Here is a 17,857-nt window from a genome sequence, read left to right as displayed (position 1 = left end):
ATTCAATTATGATGTTCGACAAGCAGAGTTTTCAAAAATAAAATGAGAAGAACAATACAGGTAAAATAGTACATTGTAAAAAATACGAAAAAAATTAATACAAGTAAAAAATACAAATAAAATATAACAAAAAAGATTTAAAAAAAAAATAAAATACAATAAAATTCAAATTAATAAATAAAATAAATATTATATATATATATATATATATATATATATATATATATATAGTATAATTTTATAAATATTATACTTAAATGTTATAATATTAAATAAAAAAATTATATAATACTTTTCTAATATTATATTTATAATATAGATAATAATATTTATAATATAATTTAAGTATAATACTTATATATAATTTTATAAATATTATACTTAAATATTTTATAAATATTATAATATTTAATAAAAAAATATATTTATCTAATATTATATTTATAATATAGATTATAATATTTCTAATAAATTTAAGTGTTATATATATATATATATATATATATATATATATATATATATATATATATATATATATATATATATATATGTATATATACACTAAAGTATTTACTTAAAAGGTGTTTACTAAATACTTAATAGTGATGTGGTGCTGAAGTGAAATGTAAACACCACTTAGAAATAGTTATAAACTGACTTAAGAGGAAAAATTTAAATAATTTCTAAATATTACAATTCAATTCAAGGTTCAAACTAAGTGTGGATGCAGTCATGTCAGTCGGTGGGTGAAGGTTTTCATACTCTGAGGTTAAGCTGCTTGAGGGCAGATCATGCACATGCAGCCTGTGTTACCATGGTGACCCACCCAGGATGAAAGTGATAACAGCTGTATGATACCTGGAAACCTGAGCCCAGGAAAATGTACGTAGCTATAGGAATATATTATGCTATGTATTATATTAGTTAATAGAGTCAAATAGCTGTATAGGCAGGCATGAGAATATCTATGTATGTTTGTGTTTTCTCACTATATAAAGGATTCAGTTTTCTATCTCTATTTGCCTTTGTCATAACTCAGCACAATTCACTTTTCCACCATGGATCTGTTACATTTTAAGTACTATGTGTGAACTTTGGTCATGGTTATCATACATTTTTAGTGCTTAAGATGAAGAAATATGTTTGCAGTTAATGACGAACAACTGAATAACATGGACGGTGAAGCAAAGATAGAGGGAAAATATAATATGCCTCCAAAGATGACTATAACCTTATTAATGTTAAATGTCCTCCATTTCCTGTTGCAGGGTGAACTTAACACAACCAACACACAAACTTCAACAACAAATAATAACATATGGCAAAGATATTTACTGTAATTATTTAATGTTATACAGAAGTCATTTCTTGGGACTGCTTTGTACACAGAAAGGAAAAGAAACACAACACCCATTAGTGTTTAACCTTTGCATTTCCCATATTTTGTTGACAAGATAAAAGAAATTATCAATAAGCAACAGGTGTTAAATCTAAGGTCGAAGGCAAAAACAAAATGCCGTCCAGTTTTAACCAACGGATTACTGAAAATAAAATATACATAAAAGCAAAGTGCCAAGATGTACTACGAGGTTGTACAACAAAAGACAAAATGTTACAAAACAATAAGTGTGCAGTATATGGCATTGTGCAATACAGTACGTTACAGTTATGGCAAATATATGAAAGATAAAGTTAGACACTACACATTATGGCAAAACATGCTGGACAATCAAGAGAATTCACAATAAAACCATATGAAATACAAGTCATACGAAAGTACATGAACATATCCCTTCAAACGAATAAGAAGTGATACAATTTCATGGCTAGACAGCAACAACGAAGGCAGGAATAGTCACGTCTATGGGTAAAAGAAACAGCCGACGGTCGAAGGAGATTTCATCTGATTAAACTGTTTCAGAGGCCTTTTCAACTGAGTCATATTATATCAACCAACTAGTCACAAACAATGCAAGTATGCTAAACAAAAAAATAATGGCATCACAGAATACTGTCTCAATGTAGCATTTATATGTGTTTTACTTTATGTTAACAAAAAAAAAAATCAAACATTTTAGCAGCAAGTACAAATGTTCTAAATCGGGAACCAATATTTCACAGTTTGTAAAGACAGGTGCAAAAAACTACTCAGAAATGAGATTATGGAGGTTAATATAATCAGCTTGTATGTAAATTCTCAGAGCAGTAACTGTAGTGGGATATAAATGATTGTGCAACAGACTTAAGGGAAAGTTTGAAAACCTTTTGTGTCTCAACCAGAAAGGTTCTGAATGTAAACATATTGTTACCATGAACCGATAACCTCCGATGTCAGCTTTGTGGAACCTGTAACAAAATACCCTTTTATTTTACTCACATAATACTGCTGGTGAATACTGATACTTAAAGCTGCGTATGACTTTCGTTGCCAGTTTTTCATCAAATCTATCACGAATCTGTAAGTCTTTCCGTGATTACGCATCTGAATCTCTTCCCTCACACTGAACCATTTCGAAGTGTACTCCACCATAAACAGTTTATTTGTTTAGGTAGGTCACTCAGGCATTTTCGGAAATTTGTCATGACTGCAAGAAGCGGAGGCAATGAAGCGATAGATTTTTGATAGATCTGATGAAAAACTGGCTACGTATGACTTTCGTCGCCAGTTTTTCGTCAAATCTATCACGAATCTGTAAGTCTTTCCGTGATTATGCGCCTGAATCCCTTCCCTCAATTTCCATCATAAACAGTCCATTTGTTTGCAAACAGAGGCGGTAGGTCACTCGGGCATTTTCGGAAATTTGTCACGATGTGCACTGTGAGAAAAGGAGTTCTACACAGCTGAAGTAGCGAGAGGCAATGAAGCGATAGATTTGTGATAAATTTGATGAAAAACTGGCTGCGTATGACTTCTGTCACCAGGTTTTCATCAAATCACGAATCCATAAGTCTTTCTGTGATTACACATTTGAATCTCTTCCCTCACACTGACAAATTTCGAGGTGTACTCCACCATCAACAGTCTATTTGTTTACAAACAGAGGCGGTAGGTCACTCAGGCATTTTTGGAAATTTGTCATGACGTGCATTGTGAGAAGCGGAGGTAATGAAGCGACAGATTTTTGATAGATCTGATGAAAAACTGGCTGCGTATGACTTTAGTCGCCAGTTTTTCGTCAAATCTATCACGGATCTGGAAGTCTTTCCGTGATTATGCACCTGAATCTCGTCCCTCACGGTGAACAATTTTGAAGTGTACTCCACCATAAAGAGTCTATTTGTTTACAAACAGAGGCGGTAGGTCACTCAGGCATTTTCGGAAATTTGTCATGACGTGCACTGCGAGAAGCGGAGGCAATGAAGCGATAGATTTTTGATAGATCTGATGAAAAACTGGCTACGTATGACTTTCGTCGCCAGTTTTTCGTCAAATCTATCACGAATCTGTAAGTCTTTCCGTGATTATGCGCCTGAATCCCTTCCCTCAATTTCCATCATAAACAGTCCATTTGTTTGCAAACAGAGGCGGTAGGTCACTCGGGCATTTTCGGAAATTTGTCATGATGTGCACTGTGAGAAGAGGAGTTCTACACAGCCGAAGTAGCGAGAGGCAATGAAGCGATAGCTTTGTGATAAATTTGATGAAAAACTGGCTGCGTATGACTTTCGTCGCCAGGTTTTCATCAAATCTATCACAAATCTTTAAGTCTTTCCGCGATTATGCACCTGAATCTCTTCCCTCACGGTGAACAATTTCGAAGTGTACTCAACCATAAACAATCCATCTGTAGCTGGGTCAAAACATGGTATTTGAAAGCTCTCTGATGGGACATTTTAGAGACAATTTGACAGATTAGTGTTGCTGAAGTTTTTGTTGTGTTGTAGTGTTGCTAAGTTTTCAGCCCAATAGCTTTTACTTGTACTTTTTTCTATGTCTGGTTTGCAATTGCACAATTAGCTTATTTATCTGTTTATTTGTTTATTCTTCTTGCTCTCTTTTTTTCCTTCTCTCTCTCTTCTTCTCTCCTTCTCATTCTATCTTTTATATCTTACTCTTGCTCTAGGTAAGTTAGTGTATTTTTAGAATGTAAGCTCCGTGTTTTGTATTTGGCTGAAGCCGTTCAATCTGAGCAGACTTTCCTGTACCTGTCATGTTTAACGGTCTTCTTCCACTATATTATGACTTTGCAATCTAAGTGATGTTTTGTTATGTTAGTCGTTTGTCCAGGACAACAGATGGAAATTAGCTTCTCTGCTAAATCTGGTGTATCCATCTTGTTCTCTGTAACTAATGCCAATACATACTGTCCTGTAACTAAATAAATAAATACAAAATACAAATAAATGACCCACATTTTTACTTTTAAATTCATTTTTGTGTTAGTTGGATTATGAGGGATTATCTAAAACAAGGAGCTACTTTATATTGAAATGAATGTTGGAATGGCAATCAATTAAATTTCGCTCTCTGACGGGACATGACTGTGTTTTGACCCATTCGCATTTGGCCGCAGCGGAAACGGCTTCATTGCCTCTTGCTACTGCGGCTGCACAGAACTCCGCTTCTCAAACTGCACATTGCGACAAATTTCCGAAAAGGCCTGCGTGAACTACCACCTCTATTCGTAACCAACTGGACTGTTTATGGTGAAGTACATTTCGAAACTGTTCACCGTGAGGGAAGACACTCAGGTGCGTAATCACAAAAAGACTTACGAATTTGTGATACTTAGGCAATGACTCAGGTTTTACAGATCTGATGACAGATTGGTGACGAAACAGCTTCATTGCCTCTTACTACAGTGGCTGCGTGGAACTCCGCTTCTCACAATGCATGTTGCGACAAATTTCCGAAAACGCCCGAGTGACCAACCAACTCTGTTCGTAACCAATTGGACTGTTTATGGTGAAGAGCGGCAACATGGTGGTACAGTGGTTAGCACTTGTACCTCACAGAAAGAAGGTCCTGGGTTCGATTCCAACACCAGTTGACGAGGGGTGGGACCTTTCTGTGTGGAGTTTGTATGTTCTCCCCGTGTCTGCGTGGGTTCTCTCCGGGTACTCCGGCTTCCTCCCACCATCCAAAGACATGCACCGATAGGTTAATTGGTTAATCTAAATTGCCCATAGGTGTGAATGTGAGAGTGATTGTTTGTCTCTATATGTTCAGCCCTGCGATGAACTGGCGACTTGTCCAGGGTGTACCCTACCTTCACCCCTATGTAGCTGGGATAGGCTCCAAGCGACCCCCATGACCCTAGTGAGGATAAAGCGGGTTCAGAAAATGAATGAATGGTGGAGAACACTTCGAAACTGTTCACCATGAGGGAAGAGATTCAAGTGCGTAATCACAAAAAGACTTACGGATTCATGATACTTAGGCTATGACTCAGGTTTTACAGATCTGATGGCAAACTGGTGACGAAAGTTATACGCAGCTTTAATGAAAATGGATGCTAAAATTCCCAAAGGAATAAATAGGACAAATCAGAGCCCTATTCAAGTTGCCTGGATGCATCAAGCGGACAAACTTTACGTTCTGTTGCATTGATGGCAATGTTCTCCATAATGGCAGCTTCTTAAAATGCTTGTTCCTGGAAGGCCAAAAAACTAAAGTTGATTAAAACTCCCTTGTATAGTTTTTAAAAAGGCATGGGACTAGAAATGACGGGGCTTAAGAGGAGGCAATCTTAGAAGGATGGACGGACGGACAGACAGAGGCGTTGGGGCTCAGCCATCTGCCCTCTCCAGTTCAATGGCTACTGATTTGTGACAGCCCGGAGGCTCTAATTGACGTTGCAGCAGCTCAAGTAACTGATGGTTTTACCCTCGCCGGGCATCGGGGCAGTATCACTGTTATCCAGCTTGTTCTGCTTGGCCTCTCGGATGAGCTCGCAGGCCAGATCGAGGAAAAGTTTCTCAACGTTATCGGACTCTTTGGCCGAGGTCTCCAGATACAACATGCTTTGAGCCTCAGCGAAGTCCTCAGCCCTCTGTCGGAGAACCTCCCTCTTCTCTGCCAGATCTATTTTATTACCTAAAACAGTAGATAAACAAAATTAATCGCTGACATCATTGATAAATAAATCAAAGACAGCACAAAATGAAGGATTTGGCTTCTAGCATCACAACACAGATTGTCTGTTTGAACAGTGGTGGGTGTAGCAGGGACAGATGGATGTGGAGGTGTCTGTGTGTGTGTGCATGATGTGTGGGATCTAGGCAAAGGCTGTGTGTGAGTGTGTGTATTCATTTCTGAGAGATATTATCCTTCCCTCAGAAATCACAAGAGTTTAACAGAAATCAAACTTAAAAATGAACAAGGACGCACCGACTTTTTGCATCTATTCAATCTATTTATCCATTCACAAACTGCCTCTGACTCAGTAATTCAATACTACACTGACGCAAGCTCATAGCGAGCCCTGACCTTGATGGTAAAAATAAAAAAGCTAAAGTACGGGTTTTCTCACCGACTAATATAGTCACCACTTGGTTGTTGGCATACTGCTCGATCTCCCTCAGCCACTCTGGAAGGCACCTGAAGGAGTCCTCACAGGTAATGTCATACGTAAGAATGAGGGCATTGGCACTGCGGTAATAACTCTGAGTAATGGACCGAAATCTCTCTTGTCCAGCTGTGTCCCATATTTGGAGCTGAAAGAGAATACTGGAAATCAGCGACTTTACACTCAAACAACTACCAAAAATAAACAAGTCAAAACACTGGTGTTTAGAGCCCATGTACAGTCGCCGAAAAAATTATTACACCATCAAAAGTCATCAAAAACAACGGTTATGCAATCAAGTACAAACTCCTGTGTGTATCATGTGACTAAAACAGACAGAAAAGAAAACATGGAATGCCGAAAAGCACTGTTTTTGTCAGTATAATGTCATTAACAACTGAAGTGATTTTGGTTATTATCAAGAAATTGTGGAAAATGGATAAATATCAGCTCTGAAATTAAACTGTTATGAGCTATTTTTGTTATCATTATATTTGTCCTAACAAATGTACCTTTAGTTGTGCCAGGCATTAAAATGAACAAGAAATTGAAAAATACAAGGGTGGTCTAATAATTTTTTCCGCAACTGTGGCTAATCACACCCACATATTCTAGCTACGTCCGAAGTTAAGTCTGTTTTGGACGGAGGTTTTCAATACCCTGAAGGAGGTTTTTAAAATGAACATCCAAGAAAACTTAACAGTGGCAATACTGGGAGTAATACCCAAAGGTCTGGATAGAAGGGCAGATAAATACCTCTTGAATATATCATTCATGGCTGCCTTAAAGTCTATAAATAATAAGAATTCTGTGCAATAAACCATGCAATAATCAATGCAATAGTCAGTGCAATAAACCGTATCCCTATCCAACCTGTGGCATGATCAGCATGTGCACAGCTGTAAACTGTATATAGCTTTTTTGATTCTTGATTTGTCTTTATTTTTGATTTTGCACTCCTTTTGCTCGTGTGCTTTTGTACTTTGCTGCTATAAACCTGGAATTTCACCCTGTGGGACCAGTCAAGGCATATCTTATCTTATCTTATCTTATCTTATCTTATCTTATCTTATCTTATAACATTGGATGGATGAAACTAAAACCTCCCTCATACAATACATGGATTCAAAAAGTCTGGGACATTTATCAAATGGAGCAGATCACGTTCTCACTAAGGGTTCAGAAAACCACCTTTACTAAAAGATGGGAACCTATGCTACCTTTATTGCTGCAATAATAATATTTATTAGTGATACAAAACCTCCTGTTGTATATCAAAATGCTGTCATCCTGCTTCTGACTAGGAATTATAACTATAACCTTATATTCTGGAGTGGACATTATCTATTTATTTGCTATGATTTTTATTCTTTTCTTTAATTTCCATCCTATATTGCCTATGGAGGGTTGTAAAAATACACATACAGCTGAGAAAAAAGAAAAGAAACTTACTGAACTGTATTTGATAATAATAATAATAATAATAATAATAATAATAATAATAATAATAATACATCGGCTTTATATATTGTACTTAAATGTATACATTGGATTGTAATGATAAAAAGAAAATTTAATAAAACTAAGTTATAAAAAAAAGAAATTTCAACATACCTTGACCTTCTCCCCTTTGATTTCCACCGTTTTAATCATGAAATCTACTCCAATAGTTGCCCCTTGTCCAGGTGGGAAAAGGCCCTACAAAACAGAAACAAATACACACTCTTAGCAACTTGTGAGTCTCTTAAATTATATGTACATGCACAGATTTCATCACAAACCTGAGTAAAGCGCCGGACAAGACATGTCTTCCCAACTCCAGCATTTCCAATCAGAACTATTTTGAACAGGTAGTCATAATCTTCCATGCTCATGCTAAACTGAGAAAAAGAAACAAAACAGTGGAAGAATTTTATAACAGTAAAGAGAGCTGTGTTCCTACTATTTCTTCATCCAATACAGTGTTATAAAATATGCTGTAAATATAGAATATCAATCAATTTTGCATTTAATATTAAGGCCTCATACACTGAGCACAAAGTAAACATATCTGATTTCTCAACCAGTCTTCTCCATGTTCTAGATCTGCATCATATGATATTTGCACAAGATCTACTTCCTAATATTTTTGCTTAGCTGCAGTTTTCGGGGGCCGTGCCCCATTTCGGAGTGATATACACCCACGGAGGCAGAAACTGTTGCTGACATACAGACTGGATAATAAGCCAAAGTAAATACAAATACTGTCTGAATAGTTTTGTTATGTGGCATACACACACTAGTATATGGAATTGATCTGAATAAGGAATATCAGATGAACTGTGCATATTTTCTGCAGAATGCTTTGCATCTCCATCGATACCAGGACTGTGAATGGGGCCTGTAGATGCGTGAGAACTAATGCCTCATTAAAAACATCTGAAAGAACTCAAAGAGCAGCCCCATAATCAGTGTAATCCCTGCATTTAAGCCAGGCTTGTAGAAATGAACAACATTTTACAGTTAATTCATTTGGGATCATTACAAAATCCATGCACATTTCCTTTTGCTATGTCGCATTTTTCCATCACCGCCCTTTTCTTGTATTTCGCAGTAAAATGCGGAGTAAAATTGCAGAATCTTCTGCAGATTCAACCGGAGAACACGTTGCGTTTGTGTCCTAGAATAGTGAATATTCGTCTAAACTGAGCTGGAAGAGCGCAGTTAGCAACAGTAGCAACTAGCGGCTACCGTGTGACTCTGGCCATTTTGGCACAATCTGCAGATGAAGGCTGCAAATATGAAAGTCAGCCCAAAGCACCGAGCCGGAAAAGAGTTTGCACTTACCAAAACCACGGGGATATCCCCGGACTTACAACTACTTGGCATGCATAGGTCACCTCATCAAACGGGTAAAGCCACTGCTGGGCAGGGCATAATTCCTGTGGCTGTGTCTCCTCAGCAGCTCAGCAGCCTGTCTGAAAGAAGAAGAGGAGGAGGAGGAGGAGGAGGAGGAGGAGGAGGAGGAGAAGAGAGAGAGAGCTGCACTTCAATGATGTCATCAGCTCTCATCAACACTAGAGTTTGTTAAAAGCAGCGCATAGTTGATTCAATATTATATTAATTTAGCTTCCTGCATTTCAGATTGAACAAACATATCCTGCAAATGTTCTGTAAGGTAATGGATCTGTTCAGAAAATGACTAATTAATCTCTTATATATGATCAAAGACTGTAATGCAGTAGCTCTGCTCAATACATATAATGATTAATATCTTCAATGACCTCTGACCTCGTAAACACAGGGATGCCCATGTCTTTACATGCACTTTTGCCTTTTTTCTGTTTCTTTTGTTTTTCACCATTGATTTATTTAACTTATTATTATTGTTGTTGTTGTTGTTATTATTATTATTATTATTATTATTATTATTATTATTATTATCTTCTCTGCAATATTTACGTCTGAAGTACCTCTACGTTTTGATACTCTGTGTGTCTTGTGCCTTGTTGTATACTACATTTCATGTTCTGTTTACATGTGCTAATTTGTTCTATACATTTAATGAATAATAATTTAAAAAAAACAAAAAAAACAAAACAAAACAAAAAAAAAAACAAAGTGAACCAACGAAAAAAGATCAAAGACTGTATATATTTTATACAGAGTATGATAAAAAATAAAAAAATAAAAAAATTAAAAAAACACCATTATTATTATTAAGGTGAACAGGATAAGCAATTAGCGTTTTGCCAAGTGTAAAAATGCACTTACATTTACATTTATGCATTTGGCAGACCCTTTTTCCAAAGCGATTTAGAGGGGAAAAACGAAAATAAAAGAATAAAATACAAATAAAAGAACAAAATACTTGTAAGCGCTTGACACTACTTAATTATAGTAACCCATTAGTTACTACCTCTACCACTCAATGTACTTAAAATACACATAACTCTTAATGAGTATAATACTAGTAATATATTAACATGCTAGGTTAGTTCATATTACTAAAGTACATTTATACAGGGTATCTGTATAAATAAAGTACATATAGCATATCATTAAAGTATATACAATGTAAGCTAACAGCGTTAGCTACTTCAAGCTGACTTTATTTGCAAGTTTTGCTGCTTTCAGCTAACGCTTGTTTCAGACAAATGTCTAATGTTATTTGTATGTTATTTTGTACCACGAAAAACAATTAATGCCATCTTAAACTTAATCATTTGTTACTAAAATGTAAAGTTTTACGTCCTCGCATCGGTTGCTAGGAAACAAATATCTAGCGGAACCTTCAATTCCGGAAACAAAGATGCGTTTGTTTTGACCGGACGTGTTTCTCAGTTGCACAGCGCGTCCTTGACTTCCTACGAGAGGTGATAGCTGATGAGCTGAAGAAGGCAGCGGGGAGGTCAGGGAAATATCCGAACTGAAGGGAGTTTTCTGTCGCAATGGGGTTGGTACCAGACGAGGGGAAGGTTCTCCCTCCTCCGGGCATCGTGAACAGGAATTCGGTGTGGCTGGGCGGTATGGGCTGGTGCAGTGCGATACTCCAGAACGCTATTAGGCACAGGCCGCCACTCAAATCAGGTTAGCATGTATGCTAGTCAGAGTCTTGAGTTTATGTTCTGTAGGAGGGGGCACGTCATTATCACACATAGGCAGCTTACAGCTTATTTCAAAGCTTTAGAAATCTGTCAATATTATGCATGTAAAGACGAGCAGGGTTTTTTTTTTTAGGGTTTTTTTTTAATGTGTGCTTTACTGTCAAAACATTAATAACAACGTCTCTTATGCACTAGTTAGTAGCACTTAATAGGTAGATATGTGTTAACCCTCTGGTATCCGGGTGCGCCTTTTAGGCACACTTTGCACTTCTTGTTAAAAAACTTCATATTATTTTTCACAATTTAAATAAGGTTAGAATTCAAAAGTTGTTCATTTGTGCATGGTCTTTAAAATTCTGGCCACCAACTAAAATTTGCACATTGTAAACAAAAGAAAATTACAAGACTAGCATCTGTCTCCTAAGTGTGCTTAAAACTATTTCACTATTTCTTCCATTTGATGTGTATGATTAGGGCTGACCTTGATTTACAAAAATAAAATCAAATTAGAGCAGAAAAATAAATCAATATACAATATTGAATAGTTTGATTTATAGGTGTGCCTTTTTGGCACACTTGGTGACAGATGCTAGTATTTTTGAACATTTGACCTAGCGCCAAAAATAATAATGCAAATTAACCAATGTTGGAGTTAATCATTGACGTATGCCAGGCTGCAAAAATCAAATAATATGTGATCCACTTTTTATGTAGTATATTGAAAAAAATATATTTTTTGTGTTTTTTGCATAAAAAAACAACAACAATGGTTTGTTTACATTACAAACAGCATTTAAAGGGTTAAAAAATGTGACAGTTATTGAGTATTTGGTATTTTTTCTTTGCAGGTCAAGTTGATGAAATAGAAAAACGTGTAAAAGAATTAAAAACAAACTGTATGAAAAATTTTTTGATATTATTCCACAAGTGTGCTAAAAAGGCACATTTGGTGCTTAGTAAGGGCCTTGCTGAACGGGATACCGGAGGGTTAAACAGTATGAGTGTGCTCTCCTCCAAGTTAACATCAATATTACCCATTACCATTAAAATTTATTGTGTTTTCCAGTTGAAATGTAAACTTTGCGTGTGCATGTATATATTGTGGTAAATCAGTGTCATCTAATTAAAACATAATATTTTCGTCTGTCTGAACCTTGTTAGGTGTTCATCGACAGTTCCTGCTGGCCACCATCGGTTGGTTTGTCGGCTACCATCTAACAAAATATGAAAATTACACTTATGCCAGACTCGATCGAGACATGAATGAGTATGTCAAACTCCATCCAGAGGAATTTGCAGCAAAGAGTAAGTTAATTTTCAGCATTCGGGGTGTTTTTTTTAAAGCCATATTTCACATCTGGGGGTGATATTGGTGGTTATCCATGCTTCATACTGCTGTCTGTTAAAACCAGATCACAGTACTAGGCATGAACGGATGGATATTTATTAAAAAGTAGGAATAATTATCAGAAACATAAGGAAGCACAATATTACTGTTATCACATGTATGTTAGAATCATGCTGTTCAACTGACTACATCACTATGTAAAAAAGTAAGTTTATGAATTTCTCTTTTCTGATTTGTGCCTTCATGCATTCCACTCTCACTAGAATCTTCAGTCATAACCGATAGCAGATTTTGAGTCATAATTTCTACCGTGTAAACTTGAAAACATGATGATTTCTTTGATTATATATAATTTTTCCTCTCTTCTTCTTTGTCTCATCAGAGAAGAAGACCTTTGCAGAGATTGTCGAGCCGTTTTACCCCGTGCGCTAAAGGTTGGCAGCTGGTTAGAGGGAGCAAACATGGAAGGAAGAACATGTTGAGTCCCATCTGTTGAGGATGGCCTTTTTGTGAGATCATTGTCATATTCTGTGTGAGATACAGCTATGTATATAATAAAGAAAAGCCAAATTAATTATTTCTGACTGAGTTTCTGTCATTTTTCAACATTACAGATTGATGAATTGTGGATGTTTAGAATTTTAAAGGTCAGTACAATGACATTACTTTCTAACAAAAAAATAATAGATGATTAATAGTCAGATAATGTTTGAAGAAAATAGACAACTACTGAACTGAACATGTACATCTACTATAATACTTAACCCATAAAGACCCAAACATCCACTATTGAACAAAATCGTCTACTGTAGTAAAATGTTTGATACCTGTTGATACATTAATCCTATCTATACATATAAATAATTGGTGTAAATACAGTTTGTCATCTTTTCACGGTCATCAAATATGACCCATTTGGACGTTCAGAGGCTCTGTAGTTACCATGGAAACACTGTTGTCTTCTATAACATTGATTCACCAGTAAAACCCATGGAGTTGGATCAATGACAGTAAATGGAGACACTTGTTTTATATTCAGTTAAGGATAGATTTTGATGAAAAAGTCACTTTTTTTCTTCAGTTTTCTCTGTTCTTGATGTAATAACAATCAATTTTGCTCTGAGCTTTAGTGAACATCTATATGATCAGTGAATTAAATATGGTAAAATATGTGATTTACACTGAAAAAAATGCAAAATACAGAGGATAATATTACAATAAATGGTGATAAATCACTTAAAGGTTAAATACAGAGAAAAATGTATTTGGGAACTGTCAAAAGTAGGTCTGGGTCTTTATGGGTTAAGTTAATGAAGAACTGGAACAGCACATTGTTCAATATAAAATCAGTCTAATTCTATGTATGACTTAAATTTTTTCCTATAATCAAGTAGAATTTAATTTGAGAAGCCTGATATTAATCATTAATCAAAATTGGTACCAAGTTATGCCAATATTGACAGTTTGTAATACTTAAAGATTTAACGCTTTTGTGCTAGTTATTTATTATTTGCTTTTGTCTTATGTTTTTATGCACATATGTAAATGTTAAAGAATGACACTGGTCAGCAAAATTCTTCCAGAATAAGTTTTTTGGGTCAAAATTTGATGAGAAAGTATTTATTGTCATTTTTCAGATTTCTTTCAGTGTAAGATTAATACATTATGTATAAATGTATATAAACCTGTATTAAACCCATATTTATCATTTAATCTTGAAACCATAAACCAATAAGTACATTTGTTTTCTAATTCATCTCATTAACGTAAGATCTTCAACAACATTTTTTATTTATTTTTTTCTCCTAAAAATCTAAATAAGGCTGTTAGAGTCATAAATAAAGATACACATAATCAGCTCCAATAATGCATGTTTATTGCATTTTCTTGACTGTAAACAGTTAAGATATGAGATGTCCAGGTGTTTTTCATGTCCACACATCTTACATCTGTTCTAATTTGATATTCCGATGATGTCCTTGTATTTCTCAGTGAGCGTCTGAGTCTTCTGGGTGAGGTCTCTCATCACAGAGAACAGTCCTGTCAGGTGAAAGTGGAAAAGGGCTTCAGCGTCCCGGTCCAACAGAGGCTCCAGAGTCTTGTGGAGAGCCGCGTTGTTCTTTGTCTTGTGGTCGTCCAGGGAGATGAGTCCGCTCTCCACTGCGTTCCTTATGGCCTTCAGTGTTAGGTAGTTGTCATAGAGGTCACCGCAGGACTCCTCTGCTGCCTCACAGTTCCACAGCTCATCAGAGGGCACGTCTCGTAGCAGGCTCGGCAGGAGAATGGTCTGCTCCATGTCACTGACGACGGTGCTGTAGCGTCTCAGAGCCAGGAGTAAGCTGCTTTTGTTGAATTTGGGTTCGGCGGACTGCATGATCCCGGTCGGATGTGGTGTCGGTAGTGGTAGTGGTGGTGGATAGTGGGAAGCCGTGTGCAGTGCAGAGACAGATGGGCTCAGAATTGAATTTATACATGTCAGGAGGGTGGGTTGAGCGCTCAAGTTACGCAAATGCATCATCCGATAGATTCAGAACACTGTGGGTGCTATTTGGAGTCAAACCCTTATCTATATTTGATTTACATAACCTGCCTTTACTCTCAGGTCAAAATAAAGTCTCTCCCACCAGTCTGCACCAAAATGACCCACTGATAAATCATTAAACATGCTGACAGTAAGACTTTTTTAATGACTTCTGTATGAAAAAGTAACACGGTTTGATGATTTCTAAGCATCACTTCTTACTTTTATGTCTTTTTTATTTATCCCTCTACTTCATGGAAGGTATGCAAATGACATCTTTTTATTTAATTTTAAACACAGCCAGGTCAAGGTGAGATCATTCTATAGGGGTTGGACAAAATAATGGAAACACCTTAAAAAATCAACAAAATATAATTTAATATGGTGTAGGTCCACCTTTTGCGGCAATTACAGCCTCAGTTCTCCGAGGTATTGATTCATACAACTTGTGAATTGTTTCCAAAGGAATTTTAAGCCATTCTTCAGTTAGAATACCCTCCAACTCTTTTAGAGACGATGGCGGTGGAAATCGACGTCTTACCTGAATCTCTAAAACTGACCATAAATGCTCAATAATGTTGAGGTCTGGGGACTGTGCCGGCCATACGAGATGCTCAACTTCATTAGAATGTTCCTCATGCCATTCTTGAACAATTCTAGCTGTATGGATTGGGGCATTATCATCTTGAGGTGAAGGTGTTTCCATTATTTTGTCCAACCCCTGTATAAGCCTTTCAGGTTTCTGACCTCACCTGCACATTTTTGTACCCTTCTCTCTACCAAGAGAGATATGCACATGTATTTGTCTTATTTTATATTTGTTCACTACCAGTCAAAAGTTTGGACTCACCTCCTCATTTAAATGGCATGAGATGGACCACAGATGGCCAACAAATGCTCAGCATCACTGGGAACTCCTTCAAGACCTTTGGAAAACATTTATGTTTATGTTTATGTCTATGTTTATGCATTTGGCAGACGCTTTTTTCCAAAGCGGCTTACAGGGGAAAACCAATCAAATCACTCAATCAATCAAATTTTACTTATATAGCGCCAGATCACAACAAAAAAAGTTATCTCATGACACTTTATATATACAGGGTGGGGAAGCAAAATTTACAATATTTTGAGGCAGGGATTGAAAGACAGTGTATGACCAATTAGTTTATTAAAAGTCATTAGAATTTATTTGCCACAAGAAAATTTCCATAATAGAAAATGTTTTTATTCTATGTGTCCTCCTTCTTTCTCAATAACTGCCTTCACACGCTTCCTGAAACTTGCGCAAGTGTTCCTCAAATATTGGGGTGACAACTTCTCCCATTCTTCTTTAATAGTATCTTCCACACTTTCTCGTAATAGTTTTGCTCATAGTCATTCTCTTCTTTCCATTATAAACAGTCTTTATGGACACTCCAACTATTTTTGAAATCTCCTTTGGTGTGACGAGTGCATTCAGCAAATCACACACTCTTTGACGTTTGCTTTCCTGATTACTCATATGGGCAAAAGTTTCTGAAAAGGTATGGATAATAGTGTTAGGTATGATTATGACATTAATATATGTTTGGTTTCAAAACAACTGACGTAGTGTCTGCTGAGAAAAAACAACTAAATGTTCATTGTAAATTTTGCTTCCCCACCCTGTAGAGTTGGTCAAAACCAGACTCTAAGCTAATTTACAGAAACCCAACAGAACATTTCAGGTGACTACCTCATGAAGCTCATTGAGAGAATGCCAAGAATGTGCAAAGCAGTAATAAAAGCAAAATATGGCTTTTTTGAAGAATCTAAAATATAAAAGATGCGAGTTATGTCACACTTTTTTTGACTACATAATTCCATATGTGTTCATTCATAGTTTTGATGCCTTCAGTGAGAATCTACAATGTAAATAGTCATGAAAATAAAGAAAAACCAGGTGAGTCCAAACTGTAGACTGGTAGTGTATGTGCAAATAAAAATATCAAATCAGTATTGATTAAATCCACAAACTGAGCATGTCACATGTCATGTTTCGATTTTATCTTCTATAACTGACCTCTTAGTTCTTCTGTCGACTGATGGAATATAATATTTCAAAGGGGTCATATTTTGCTAAACCCACTTTTATTAGTCTTTGGTTCATTTATTTGTGTATTTGGACCCTAATTGTTCATAAAGTTTGAATTTGAACCCTCTAGGTGCTGCAAAAGCTATCTTTATATTCATTTTGGCAAAAATCAAGTGGATTTTTACAACCTGTTTTAATTCCTGCTTAATTTGTTAGGTTTCATAACTAGTTACGACATTTGCACATGTAAGGTTAAGACTTCTGATGAATATTTCTCCGAGTACGACATAATTCTTTATCAGCAGCAGCGGTTGTAGTAAAAACTGAAAATATGTCCAAACTTCGAGCCAGTTAGCTGTAATGTTCAGTTGCTGGTTGAACGGGACAGAGCAGCACAGCCAACAACCTAGAGAGGGTGGGGCGTGAAGTGGCTCATTTGCATTTAAAGGGCCAGCGCTCAAAACAACCTTTCTGGTGTCATTACTCAGAAATAGGGTTGAAGATGGACCTGTGGAGTTGAATTAATGAAGAATTCAGAGCAAAGCATAGCATTTGCAGTTTATGTAGACCACAGGGAAATGTTTGAAAATGCAGAATTCCATTTTAAAACAGCAAAATATCACTCCTTTAAAAGAAATCTTACTGATATGATTAGTACCAAGTTTTTCCTTATTTGGCTTCTGCTCAAACTGACATGATTTTTGTAACAAGTTCTAGTATTTGTGTCACAGGAAAACTGAAAATCATCCCAAATGGATTGAAGAGAAGTGCCGATATAATCACAGAATGCACATTTCTATTACTTTGGAAATAATAAAAACCCATTTCTAGGCCTAAATA

At 36.2% G+C, this 17,857-nt stretch overlaps 3 protein-coding genes and 1 long non-coding RNA gene across 5 annotated transcripts; 1 reads left to right on the top strand and 3 right to left on the bottom strand.

The window, feature by feature from the left end:
* Positions 1–1,330: 1,330 nt before the first annotated feature.
* Positions 1,331–5,042, bottom strand: LOC115431510 (uncharacterized). Its single transcript, XR_003937109.1, has 2 exons — positions 3,727–5,042; positions 1,331–3,470 (listed from the first exon to the last, which is right to left on the bottom strand). It is a non-coding gene; the product is annotated as an uncharacterized LOC115431510 (long non-coding RNA).
* Positions 5,043–5,311: 269 nt separating this feature from the next.
* Positions 5,312–9,489, bottom strand: rab30 (RAB30, member RAS oncogene family). 2 transcript variants are annotated; one of them, XM_030151913.1, is made up of 5 exons: positions 9,336–9,489; positions 8,291–8,389; positions 8,124–8,207; positions 6,474–6,657; positions 5,312–6,037 (listed from the first exon to the last, which is right to left on the bottom strand). In XM_030151913.1, the coding sequence occupies exons 1-5, from the start codon at positions 9,375–9,377 to the stop codon at positions 5,787–5,789; spliced, it is 660 nt and encodes a 219-aa protein (XP_030007773.1). In that variant the 5' UTR covers positions 9,378–9,489; the 3' UTR covers positions 5,312–5,786. The 2 variants fall into 2 exon arrangements, with proteins under 2 accessions (XP_030007773.1, XP_030007774.1); XM_030151914.1 differs by having other exon boundaries at positions 8,291–8,384; positions 9,336–9,468.
* Positions 9,490–10,828: 1,339 nt separating this feature from the next.
* Positions 10,829–13,020, top strand: ndufc2 (NADH:ubiquinone oxidoreductase subunit C2). The gene is made up of 3 exons (XM_030151916.1): positions 10,829–11,078; positions 12,257–12,400; positions 12,826–13,020. Exons 1-3 carry the CDS (start codon positions 10,940–10,942, stop codon positions 12,873–12,875), a joined length of 333 nt encoding a protein of 110 aa, XP_030007776.1. The 5' UTR covers positions 10,829–10,939; the 3' UTR covers positions 12,876–13,020.
* Positions 13,021–14,307: 1,287 nt separating this feature from the next.
* On the bottom strand, positions 14,308–15,155 carry thrsp (thyroid hormone responsive). Its single transcript, XM_030151915.1, has one exon. It carries the CDS (start codon positions 14,959–14,961, stop codon positions 14,398–14,400), a length of 564 nt encoding a protein of 187 aa, XP_030007775.1. The 5' UTR covers positions 14,962–15,155; the 3' UTR covers positions 14,308–14,397.
* Positions 15,156–17,857: the final 2,702 nt, after the last annotated feature.

This window comes from Sphaeramia orbicularis, chromosome 13, assembly GCF_902148855.1.
Source record: "Sphaeramia orbicularis chromosome 13, fSphaOr1.1, whole genome shotgun sequence".
In the NCBI taxonomy this organism is placed as follows: domain Eukaryota; kingdom Metazoa; phylum Chordata; class Actinopteri; order Kurtiformes; family Apogonidae; genus Sphaeramia; species Sphaeramia orbicularis.
This window is presented reverse-complemented; position numbering and strand designations above follow the sequence as displayed.